General features: G+C 37.3%; 1 protein-coding gene across 5 annotated transcripts in view; it reads right to left on the reverse strand.

The window, feature by feature from the left end:
• Positions 1 to 62: 62 nt before the first annotated feature.
• The window catches only part of fgd6 (FYVE, RhoGEF and PH domain containing 6), a 26,933-nt gene continuing 13,973 nt past the window's right edge, over positions 63 to 13,022 (reverse strand). For all 5 annotated transcript variants that reach the window (XM_039668523.2, XM_089127139.1, XM_089127142.1 and 2 more), the window contains 16 exons: positions 10,312 to 10,463; positions 9,915 to 10,071; positions 9,626 to 9,713; positions 8,232 to 8,282; positions 7,463 to 7,521; positions 7,313 to 7,384; positions 7,165 to 7,233; positions 6,752 to 6,835; positions 6,588 to 6,667; positions 6,321 to 6,420; positions 4,386 to 4,529; positions 4,207 to 4,309; positions 3,996 to 4,090; positions 3,018 to 3,146; positions 1,988 to 2,136; positions 63 to 1,902 (listed from right to left, as the gene is read on the reverse strand). In XM_039668523.2, coding sequence (XP_039524457.2) covers positions 1,866 to 1,902; positions 1,988 to 2,136; positions 3,018 to 3,146; positions 3,996 to 4,090; positions 4,207 to 4,309; positions 4,386 to 4,529; positions 6,321 to 6,420; positions 6,588 to 6,667; positions 6,752 to 6,835; positions 7,165 to 7,233; positions 7,313 to 7,384; positions 7,463 to 7,521; positions 8,232 to 8,282; positions 9,626 to 9,713; positions 9,915 to 10,071; positions 10,312 to 10,463 — 1,569 coding nt within the window. In that variant the 3' untranslated portion in view covers positions 63 to 1,865. The remainder of the gene's footprint in view (positions 1,903 to 1,987; positions 2,137 to 3,017; positions 3,147 to 3,995; positions 4,091 to 4,206; positions 4,310 to 4,385; positions 4,530 to 6,320; positions 6,421 to 6,587; positions 6,668 to 6,751; positions 6,836 to 7,164; positions 7,234 to 7,312; positions 7,385 to 7,462; positions 7,522 to 8,231; positions 8,283 to 9,625; positions 9,714 to 9,914; positions 10,072 to 10,311; positions 10,464 to 13,022) is intronic.

Consider the following 13,022-nt stretch of genomic DNA (forward strand, 5'->3'; position numbering starts at 1 on the left):
TTTATATTTTGAAAACATAACCCTAGTCATTATGAAACAAAGTTTAACCAGAGATGCACACGTTATCTCATTGCATTACATTATTTATTAAAAAAATTATTTGCATTTTCCATTTATGTTGGGGCATAGCTACTCCCTTGAAATCCTTAAGAAATTAACAGATTACTTCAGGATGTAAAACCTTCTGGAGATCCTCAGAACTTTGGGATACAACAGTGAATTAGTGCCAAGATGACCAGAAGCATCAGGAATACCAATTATATTTTTCTGAAAAGTGGAAAAAACCAACAACAACAATAACAGTGGTGTATCTGTTTCCCAAAATCAAAACAATCTAACAAAATGTAAACATTCAAAACAGAAATATGATCGATATCAAACAAAAAACATCCATTTCTTGGACCTGTTACCCTTCAAACGGTGAAAGATCAGTGGCTTGCTGTGCTTGGAGCTGATGGAGGACTTTAGTGAAAACTGTAGAGAATATAATCATGTTTTACCCATTGTCAAAGTGTCCTGAACAAGGTGCATTAGAGTATTTAATATGTGTGTTATATATCTTTCCCTGATAAGAGCGCTAGTTTTTTTTCTCTGTATTCACAGCCGATGTGCTATAAATGTCTTATATAGTATGTTAAAACAGTGCTGAGTTAGCCAGCCTAGCACTGTGTCTTTACTACGCATAATTCATTGAGGCCATTAAACATCCTGAACTATTTTAAATACGCCTGCATTATATTACCATTTACAAAATATGTACACTTCCAGTTCAGTCCAGTATGTTTAAAGCATCAGTCAAAATGCTTACTTTTTACAAAATAGTTTAAGATTATTAAAAACATTTTTTGTAACTGTAACAGGCTAACTGAAAAAACAACAACAAACAAATCAAATAACGACGGACCTCTTCGGGAAAGAACTTAATTCTCTAAAAATTGTCGCATATAATGCACAAATTGTTTGTAAAAAAAGAATGCGCATACATAAACTGTTGCAATGCGTCAATCTTTTGTTAAAAAGATGCTCACATTCCATGAATGAATCTTTTGAAAATGTAACATTAATTGATTGTAAAAAATTAAAGTATAGTTACATTCAATCCATCTTCCTTATGTAAATTGTTGCAGGTAATTCAATTGTTTGTAAAACTATGCTTGGGTAATGTCTAAAATGCTTCTGTTCAATGCATCAATCATTCATAAAACCATTCGTGCGCAAAAACAATGGTTTTACGTACAATTCATACATAAAGGTTGTGCTTCACAATTAAGGCCCAGTAACTTTTTAAGCCTTCATTTCCCAGCTTTCACAGTTGAATAACAAAATCTCCCATAATGCACCACATGACCGTGCCAAAGGTGCGACCGGCATCAGACATTCCTTGCATCATACTTGCTCATGCAAATTCAGACTTGACTGCGAATCACGCTAGCGTCCCATCAGGCAACATGTAATCGATTCAAACTGTCCCCATGACATCATAATGGAGCGTTTTCATAGGGAAACGACACGTCATGCTCAGTTGTACTTCATGACCAGTCAATCGCCTAACAGTTTTGACCCTGAACGCTCTGTGGGCTGCTTTAATGCTAAGGAGTTTTTACAGAGAGGCAGTGTTTGCTAAAAAAAATACATTAAGAACAAACTTATGGATTAATACCTCACATTTAAGTACGATGGATGCAGTCTGATTAAACTGGCCACTTGTTTTACCTTCATTATGATGCTTAAGATAGATTAATGCATAAACTACATCTACCAGCATCCTTTGCTTCAAACTGGGTTTTGATTTCTGCCTGTGTAACACAGTGGAGAGACCCAGACCAACGACATTGATTTATTCGATTTAATCCAACCCAGACCAGTCAAAGGATCATGGCCTCTTGAAACGCTTCAATCCATCTGAAAAAGCAGCACAGATTTAGTTAGAATGGACGATCGGCAGAACAAACTCTATACGAGCGCATGAAGTCTCTTCCTGCTGTACCTCTGAGCAGTGGGGATATCCTCGGCTCTGAAGATGTAGTAGAGTGTGTTTTTATGGTACAGTTTAAACTGCATTTTTTGAGCTGGTCCCGTCTTCTCCTCTCGGAGGAAAAAGCCCAGCAGTGGCTGACTCTCCAATGCCGCAACATCCTGAAAACAACGCAATTATTGACACATGACAGCTTTTATTATGACACACACATCTGCATATTCTCATGACACTGTGAAAAAAGAAAAAGAAAAAGGGGAATGATTGACAATTACAGTTTTAAGTATCGCAAAAATAGCTGTTTGACATCATTTTTTCCAAGAACAAGCAACTTATTACAAAAAATGTGATTTTAGTCATTCAAATGTCATCTCTGCTTGTATACTGTTAAATGTTTCGAAACAGTTATGACGCAACAAAGCCTCATTTACCGAAATCACGTGACGAACCACTGATTCAAAACGGAAGCTGTGTTTTGAAATCACTCATCATTACTCTCATTGTTAAAAATAAACTATAGCATCTGATAGTGGTTATATATATATATATATATATATATATATATAAAAAAGTGTTAAAGGGATACTCCATTTTTTTTGGAAATAGGCTCATTTTACAGTTGAGTTTTACCGTTTTCGAATGTAATCAGTCGATTTTCCGTTTTTTAGAAGAATATCAGTAACCAGACAGTTTCTGGTCTCATTGACTTCCATAGTATATTTTTTTCCTAGTATGGAAGTCAATGAGACCAGAAACTGTCTGGTTACTGATATTCTTCTAAATATATATAAAAAAATCGACTGAATACATTTGGAAACGGTAAAACTCAACTGTTTAACTCTGGGGGAGTGGTAAAATGAGCCTATTCCCCAAAAAAGTGGAGTATCCCTTTAATAAATGTAGCTACTTTTTGTTAGTAGCTTGGTCAACGACAGTTTCGAAGTAGCTTTCCCAACAATTTCCTTATTATGTCTTCAATCTGCGCTTGATAAAGCTTCCTCAACACTGGCTTAAAGTTATTACATAAATAAAGGCAGCGTACTTCACTAGCGGCGTAAGTGTAGAGGACTTTGTTCTCGATGACAAACCACAGCCTCTTCCACGGTTTCTTGTGGCCTTTGGATCTGTGCAGATATCCACTCATGGAGGAGTTCTCAGTGCTCGCACACACCTGTGAGTGAGATATTTTAATATGACATCAGTGATGTGGTAAAAAAAAAAAGCCTTCACTACAGTGACACTGCCATTGCATTAAAGGGATAGTTCACTTTGAAATTAATTTTTGATATGTTTTATCTTACCTCAAGGACATCCAAGATGTAGGTGTCTGTGTTTCCACATTATTTTCAATTTTGATATTTTTAGGTCAAACCGTTCTTGTCTGTCAGTCATATAATGGAGGTCTATGGTCACCACCTCAAAGAGCATGCACAGAGAAGTCCAAATTAAACATGATTTAATGACTCGTAAATGTAAGTACACATTGATGGCCTAAGACACGAAACGAGCGGTTTGTGTGAGAAAACCAACAGTATTTATTTAATTTTTACCTCTTGTAAAAATTGTTTACCTTAAATTATTTAGATATACAGGAAATCGCAATGAAAGACAATTTTGATATGTCAGCAGACAACGTTGATTTTTTTTTGCAACCGCGCGAGAGATCACTTCCAGTGTTTTCCGGCGCTTGCGTAGACTGTGGTTACAAGAGGTAAAAGCGATATAAATACTGTTCGTTTTCTCACACAAACCACTCGTTTCGTGTCTTTGGCCATCAATGTGTACTTACATTTATGAGTCATTAAATCATGTTTAATTTGGACTTCTCAGTGCATGCTCTTTGAGGTGGTGACCATAGACCTCCATTATATGACTGACAGACAAGAACGGTTTGACCGAAAAATATCAAAATTGAAAATTGGAAACAAAGACACCTACATCTTGGATGCCCTTGAAGTAAACTAAAACATATCAAAAATTAATTTCAAAGTGAACGATGTAATGTACAACTTCAGGTCACCTCTTTGAGAGCAGAAGGAATCCTTTTCTGCCTTCTAGAAAAAGCAAATGTCGAACTCCGCCCACCAGGGGAAACGGTTACATTGGATTGGTCCCCTAAGAGACAAAAGCAATAATATGTGGGATTTGGCTGTGCAACCACACAGAGTCAAGCATGAGCAAACAACGCTAAAACCAAGAATGTTTAGTAGAGAAAAGCAGAAATCTCGTACCCTTGTGCTGTAGTTTGATATAGCAGTGGTCGCACACTCGAGCTAGCTGATTCTTCAGGTATTCCAGGTAGAATTTATTGGACGAACATGCCTGACACACCACCTGTTGCCACAACGATATCAGTCAGACCTATTTGTTCACTCTATAACAAAGCTTAGATTTGTTTAGTATTTCGAACCTTTCCGCAGGCACGGCAGTGGTGGCGTCTCCAGGTGAGCGTGAACTCGCACGTGCAGATCATACACATGGTCGTTCTCAAATCTGGAATCCAGATAGGAGCTTTAGAGCCCAGCGGTAGACCGTCATCAGAGATTCCCTCCGACTACACACACACACACACGGAAAAACCACAGACACAGAAGACAAGTTTAGACACAAAATGTATACGACATAATCTTTATGAGCTCCTTCACAACGTGTCTGAAATCAGCTGCTTTTTTATTTGACTTGATTTCGTTCCAGTTGTTTTTGAGAATTTCGACATTGGATGGTGTGAATAGTTTTAGGTACACTATCCTATGACATTAATGTTGTTAAAGGGGTCATAAACTGGCTTTTTAAATTTTATTATATTGTTGTCTGAGGTCAACTTATGACGTTCGCTTGGATTTTGCATTCAAAAACATCAAAATGAATAAGTAATAGGCTAGTTTTGAGCCTAGCTGAAAAACGCTCGGTTTTTATGGGCGTCTCGCACTGAAGTCTTGGAAGTAAACGCCCACTGCTGTGAGTGGATAACAGTTTTGCATATTATAATGAGTTTCGACTCACCCGTCGATCCACTTGGGCGAAATTGTTTTGAAAACGTCCAATGTTGTAAAATGGCAACCGGAATGATTCGCCCATACTTGTTCGACCCAGAGTCCGTGTGTTGCACAATTCCTGTCAGATCCAATATAGACGGCACAGCACCGTTCTTTACTCTTAATCGGTCTGCAAATCCAGTATTGTTTACAAAACAATCCTCAGTGAAATGAAGCGAACAGACGACGATATTTTACCCTCATCAGCTGGAACGTCATTAAAAATAAAAGTTTAACCAGTCCTATTGGAATCCAGAGGAAGCTTATGCAGCGAGGTAGGCATCTATGTTATTTAGCTATGCATGTAATGCGTGAATCGGTGGGTGGGGCTAAACCGGCCGTGTTGAAGTAGGCGTTGATCTTCTTCTGCGGGGGTGGTGTTTTATCCTCTTTGACGTCATAGTTCCCCACTTTGAAAAATGAGTCGTTTGCTGAGTCTGGTGTCAATAAAAGCTTTCATTGGACTAACAAGGGCGTTTTCAGTTCTGAAACTTACAGGATATTCTTATCATATGATGATCTCTTAGATTTCTTGATTTCTCAGTTCATCACCCCTTTAAAGGCCAAGTTGCGATTTAATATAATTAGATATACAAACTTTTTTCATAAAATGATAAAACTTCAGATTCAACCTGGCTGATAATGACTCTGGTGCACTGCTTGTGAATATTTCATACTTTTATGTAATGGAAAGGTTAATATTTTAATTGTGTTATGTGAACATTTTTTTTTTTCCCTGAGAATTATAGGAATTTTGCATTAGACTTGGTATGAATAATTCTGCTGCATCCTTTTAGGCCTTTTCTAACATTTGTTAAAGCATTAAACTGGCACCATACTTAAAATAATAATAAAAATGATCTTACTCAGTTTTTAGTCTTGTTTTTTAGTACAAATATCTAAACATTCTTAAAACAAAATACATTTACTTGAGACTTGTCCTGTTTTTTAAATTAGGATTAAAATGTATACTTTAATTAGGTGACAAGGATTCAAAGGAAAAAAAAAAAAAAAATTCTTGCCCCATTGGCAGATACTGTTTTTTGTGTACACACATCATGCCAATGAAGACCCTGTACATTTGATGAAACACACACACACTGTTTGCTATTTGTGTTTTACAAGGACTCTCCATAGACAATGATTTTTTATACTGAACAATATACATTCTATCATAAACTTTATTGTATGATTAATAAGCAGTTTTCCTCATGGAGAACACAACATTTCAGGTTTTACTATCCTTGTGGGAATATTTGGTTGCCACAAAATAGGGAATACCCGAATCACACACACTTAAGCGCACCCACCTCTTGGCTTCGACTGGAAAAGAAAGAAATCTTCTTTCTGGTGTAGTCATCTATTGCTTTAGCGATGGCTTCAAGCCATTCGTCTCTTTCCGTGGCTGAACTGCAAATGTCAATTATAGTTCGATATTTCAATTGAATTAAAAACAGCTACCAGGATTTTATTTCACTATTATCATGTACAATTACTCACTCCACTACCAATATTTCCTTCATGTAGACCCAGCAGTTAAATCATGAGTGTGTGTGTGTGTGTGTGTGTGTTCTTACTTGGCAGAGAGTATGAAGGAGCGTTCCACACTCTCAATGTTTAACTCATTCTGATAGGCCTCCTGACTGGGTTTGCTCACCTATTAAAGACGTGAGACACACATATACGTTACATCTCCTATCAGAGTGTGTGTGTAAGCGTATTATGGCGGTGGATATCTGACCTTCATGCCGGCCAGAGAGAGCATGCTGTTGACTTTATACTGTCCAGACTGAACGGGTGTTGTGTACAGCAGAATATCATTAAACTGTCGAGAGAGAAACAGAACATTTAAAACAGTGTTACACCATCCACAGTTTCCAGTCATATGCAGCAATTTCCTGTATTGCAAAAGACAGAGGTAATGTAATGTATATTAATATTGGTGTGTGGTCACTGTTGCGTTTTACTACCTCAAATGTACAAATCAGAGTTCATAGATGAAAATATCATTACTAAAATAACAAACTGGAAAGAAATAAAAACTAAAACTGAATAAAAAATAAATGAAACCTAAATAAATAATAAAAAAACAAATGATACTAAAACATTTTTTTTTTAATAGTATTTAGCCTTAACTTGACCATAGTTTCTCACCAGGAAGAACATTCTGGGCTGCATAACTTTCCTGGAGAGTTTCATCAGAGTGCCCTCCTTTAAGAAAACCTGCAACGAGACCAGTACATTACTTTACCGACACTTCTGCTCAGGCACAATGAATCATGGGTATCTTAGAGTATCTTACCCTGCCAGGTTGGACGATTTCATGATGACCATTCAGACTGTATTGAACCTGCATCAGCTTCTGAAAGTTATCCTGAATAAACAAGATGCGCGTTAGACGTCATTCATATTCATGAGCTCATAATGCGTGGCCGTGTGTTTGTTGCGTTACCCCTTGCTTCATGATGTCATTCGCATGGTTTGCCACTTCTTTCACCACACTAAGAGCAGCTGGGTAAATCAAAAGTATTTAAGAGATTAAGTTTCATTTTGCACCAAAAATCTCACTTGATAGATTTTTCAATTTACAGATTAATTATAGTGAAGAAATGGACGTAGCTAGCTACATATCTTTTCTTCTGTATTGTCACAGACTTTCGAGTGAAACAGATTATTGAAAAAGAAAGAAGGTCAATAAGAATAACATGCATTTGGAAAAAATAGATATTTATATTTTAAGCATAAGGGATAGACATGCAGTCTTTACAATGGCATATACTGTATAAAATACCTAGATCATGTTATTTTTTACAACTCAGGACTTTTTCAAAACAGTTTTATTGGGTTTTTGTCAACTGACAGTTTTTATTTCGGAAAGACATTTTGATCTGGAAAATGAAAAGGGTCTTTAAAGCTACACTGTGTAACTCTTTTAGTTTATTCTTAGCTAAAAACACTTAGTTCTTTCAAAAATATATGTGCTCATTAATGTATATTTACTTCGTTCAAGTAATAAAGTATTCTCGTGAGTGTATAATATGCCATTGAAAATACATACGGGTCGCCATGTTGCCCCTCCATCTTGAAAGTACATTAGCCAAAAAAAATTTTACCAAGTTATTTTATTTTATTTATTTACAGGTCATTTTCAAAAAGAGCCACCCTTTAGCCCCATCATATGAGTCTCCGTGTCATTTCCAGGGAAAATGGTATGCTCTTACTTTTTGTGTCTTTGTAGTCGGATGAATCCTCAGGAAGATTTTTCAAATAATCTGAAAGAGAGATGAAAAAGAAAATCCTAAATTGGTCAGAGAGATTGGCTGTTTTCCTTAAATGACTTCATTAGCTTAATTTGAAGTTTGTTCACACCTGGTATAGACCATTTCACAAGATGTAAACAACACTGGTCCAGAAGCACTTCCTGTTTCAGTTTTTTAACACTACATAAAAGCTGGGATAAAATACAACCAACAGAACATTTAAAACTGAATCAAAAAGTTAAACAAACATCTTTAAGATGTTTTCTTTACATGTAAAATAAAGAAAACAGTTACAAACTGAAACAGGAAGTGCTTCTGGACCAGTGTTGTTTACATCTTGTGAAATGGTCTATTAAAATGCGTTTTGGTTGTTTGGATCACAAGTAGACGAGGGAGACGCATTCCCGTTTACACCTGATGTTTTAATCACTTTTGTCCTGATGTCTTCGAGGGGAGGGTCTATGTGCGGGTAAATGTACGGGCTTTTTCAGCCGACAACGTAATGTTTATGCATTAGGTCAGTAGGCAGAGAGTCATTTTCAGCTGTTTGGATGCTTTCGACCACATGAACGTCCACACTATGAAAGCAATCCGGTCAAATGTGTTTTCGAATACCTCTGGAAGTGGTTGAAATTGGACAAGCTCAAAGTGTTTTAGACCCTGTTTACATCCGTCGTCCACTTGTGATTGGATTGACCAAAATGCATCTTAAAGGGATAGTTCACTTTGAAATTAATTTTTGATATGTTTTATCTTACCTCAAGGGCATCCAAGATGTAGGTGTCTTTGTTTCCGCAGTAGTTTAAATTTTGATATTTTTAGGACAAACGTTCTTGTCTGTCAGTCATATAATGGAGGTCTATGGTCACCACCTCAAAGAGCATGCACAGAGAAGTCCAAATTAAACATGATTTAATGACTCGTAAATGTAAGTACACATTGATGGCCGGTTTGTGTGAGAAAACGAACAATATTTATAGCGTTTTTACCTCTTGTAAACGCACGGGTGATTCGGTCCTCGCCCTCAGAGTACTTGGACGTGATTGTGATTACAAGAGGTAAAAGCAATATAAATACTATTCATTTTCTCACACAAACCGTTCGTGTTGTGTCTTAGGCCATCAATGTGTACTTACATTTACGAGTCATTAAATCATGTTTTGATCTGTGCATGCTCTTTGAGGTGGTGACCATAGACCTCCATTATATGACTGATAGACAAGAACGGTTTGACCTAAAAATATCAAAATTGAAAATACTGTGGAAACAAAGCCCTTGAGGTAAGCTGAAACATACCAAAAATTAATTTCAAAGTGAACTATCCCTTTAATCCCGTGGTGTGCAGGTGTGTGTACCTGTGAGCAGGAGCTGGTATTGAGGTATTCTCTGCACCGGTTTCAGCAGGTAATGCTTCAAAGCAAGACTAGCACAGCGAGGACTCGTCTGAGGATGAAAGAGTGAAAGCGTTACTAAATGTATTCGTAAAAAAACGGCTTTCCCTCTTTGAGAAAAGTACTCTGCATTCACTACATTTAAAATATCAATGAATTGGTTTAATCAGTATAGTAATCATGCTGTGTGTTGTAATTTCAGTTTTTCATTTTCAATATTTTTTGATTTACAAGAAAAATTTTTTTATCCTACCTCAAACTGACGAACGACGCTTGCAAAAGGAGGATTCTTGCGACACTGTTCGTCCAGCAGAGCCACGTTACGGTCAAACTCTCGTATGTAGGTGGAATACATCTTCAGATACGGACCCTTCTGAACAAAGATATCAGCCAACCTCTGATGATCAGACCTGCAAGTGTAAGAGATTCCCAGAAACAAAATGTTCAGTATTAAGCATCGAAAGATTAGGTTTTTATTAATATACAAGTTATACTCCATCCAACTAAGAATGCTCTCAATCTTTACCATCCTTAGTTGAACTCTCTCTGATGCTAGCCATGAAACATATATGCTACTCCAACACAAAATTGACATGAAACTCATTTGCAACACATTTAACTTTCATATGGTGTGTGTGTGTGTGTGTTACCAGTGGGCAACTCTCTCCTCCAGCTCTTTCAGCAGGTCTTTATTAAGTTCGTAGAGTTGGGGCAGATAGTACAAGATTTGATTCAACACTTTCTCCTCCACTAACGGCTTCCCGCTCGCACGAGTCGCTTTGGCAACTGCGTCCCGGAAATCCTGACACAGAAATGGAGATGTAAGCTACAGCCAAAATCCCAGGCTACGGCAACAAAGCAAAGAGAGCTAGCCAAGATGAGTAATAGCAAAAGTGTATTCAAACAATGACTTTATTTACTAGCTTTTAAACTTAAATTACATCAAAAACACTGCCAATAATAGTCCATTCAAAATTTTTGAAACATTTTTCATGGTACAGTTAGCTAACATTAACAGTGCCATAAACTAGCACTCAACGACATATTTTCAAACAAACAAACTGAAGCGCATAAACTCACAGCACAGTCCATCTACAGCTGTAACAGGAAGTAGAGAGAACATTTTCTCTCACAAACACACACACACACACGTGTCTTCAGGACAGCTGTTTAGGGTCACGGCCAAACAAGTGGGTTAAAGGGATGGGTGTGATTTCTTTCCGAAAACTCTCTCTGTCCGTTGATCTCTTATTCCTTTACCACAGTCTCTCTGGATAAGCTCTTCCTCTAGTCTTTCCTCCGCCGCCTCTTTCCTGTCACTCTTTCTCTCTTTACATCAGTCTGAATAAGGCAGGGTTCAGGACGCACCACAGTTCTATAACTAGAGGTAAACAGAGGTCGACTCGATTTTTTTTCTTCGAGATGATTCTTTAAACGGAACAAAGTGTGACAAATTTTTATTGTCTACTAAAACTAATGCAAACATTTTTCGGTAATTGAAATAATTCTGAAATAAAATATAAATATAAGATGAAAAACTTTATTAGACGTGTTAACGTGGCAACTAACTGAATTAAAATAAGTTCTAAAATTGTTAACTTGAATTTGAAAATAAACCTACACAATAAAAATGAAAAAAGCAAGCAACAAAAATCACTAAATCAAAATATCAATAAATGTATCTCACAATTCAGACTTTTTTCTCGCAGTTGCGAGTTTGTTTCTGCCAATTGAGTTATCTCGCAATTCGGACTTTTGCTCGCAATTGCGAGTTTGTTTCTGCCAATTGAGTTATCTCGCAATTCGGACTTTTTCTTGCAATTGCGAGTTTGTTTCTGCCAATTGAGTTATCTCGTAATTCGGACTTTTTCTCGCAATTGCGAGTTTGTTTCTGCCAATTGAGTTATCTCGCAATTCGGACTTTTGCTCGCAATTGCGAGTTTGTTTCTGCCAATTGAGTTATCTCGCAATTCGGACTTTTTCTCGCAATTGCGAGTTTGTTTCTGCCAATTGAGTTATCTCGCAATTCGGACTTTTGCTCGCAATTGCGAGTTTGTTTCTGCCAATTGAGTTATCTCGCAATTCTGACTTTTTTCTCGCAGTTGCGAGTTTGTTTCTGCCAATTGAGTTATCTCGCAATTCGGACTTTTGCTCGCAATTGCGAGTTTGTTTCTGCCAATTGAGTTATCTCGCAATTCGGACTTTTTCTCGCAATTGCGAGTTTGTTTCTGCCAATTGAGTTATCTCGCAATTCTGACTTTTTCTCGCAATTGCGAGTTTGTTTCTGCCAATTGAGTTATCTCGCAATTCTGACTTTTTCTCGCAATTGCGAGTTTGTTTCTGCCAATTGAGTTATCTCGCAATTCTGACTTTTTCTCGCAATTGCGAGTTTGTTTCTGCCAATTGAGTTATCTCGCAATTCGGACTTTTTCTCGCAATTGCGAGTTTGTTTCTGCCAATTGAGTTATCTCGCAATTCGGACTTTTTCTCGCAATTGCGAGTTTGTTTCTGCCAATTGAGTTATCTCGCAATTCTGACTTTTTCTCGCAATTGCGAGTTTGTTTCTGCCAATTGAGTTATCTCGCAATTCGGACTTTTTCTCGCAATTGCGAGTTTGTTTCTGCCAATTGAGTTATCTCGCAATTCGGACTTTTTCTCGCAATTGCGAGTTTGTTTCTGCCAATTGAGTTATCTCGCAATTCTGACTTTTTCTCGCAATTGTGAGTTTGTTTCTGCCAATTGAGTTATCTCGCAATTCTGACTTTTTCTCGCAATTGCGAGTTTGTTTCTGCCAATTGAGTTATCTCGCAATTCGGACTTTTTCTCGCAATTGCGAGTTTGTTTCTGCCAATTGAGTTATCTCGCAATTCGGACTTTTTCTCGCAATTGCGAGTTTGTTTCTGCCAATTGAGTTATCTCGCAATTCGGACTTTTTCTCGCAATTGCGAGTTTGTTTCTGCCAATTGAGTTATCTCACAATTCGGACTTTTTCTTGCAATTGCGAGTTTGTTTCTGCCAATTGAGTTATCTCGCAATTCTGACTTTTGCTCGCAATTGCGAGTTTGTTTCTGCCAATTGAGTTATCTCGCAATTCGGACTTTTTCTCGCAATTGTGAGTTTGTTTCTGCCAATTGAGTTATCTCGCAATTCGGACTTTTTCTCGCAATTGCGAGTTTGTTTCTGCCAATTGAGTTATCTCGCAATTCGGACTTTTTCTCGCAATTGCGAGTTTGTTTCTGCCAATTGAGTTATCTCGCAATTCGGACTTTTTCTCGCAATTGCGAGTTTGTTTCTGCCAATTGAGTTATCTCGCAATTCTGACTTTTTATTGCAATTGTGAGTTTGTTTCTGCCAATTGAGT

This window comes from Pimephales promelas, chromosome 24 (assembly GCF_988280905.1).
Source record: "Pimephales promelas chromosome 24, fPimPro1.hap1.1, whole genome shotgun sequence".
NCBI classification, from domain to species: domain Eukaryota; kingdom Metazoa; phylum Chordata; class Actinopteri; order Cypriniformes; family Leuciscidae; genus Pimephales; species Pimephales promelas.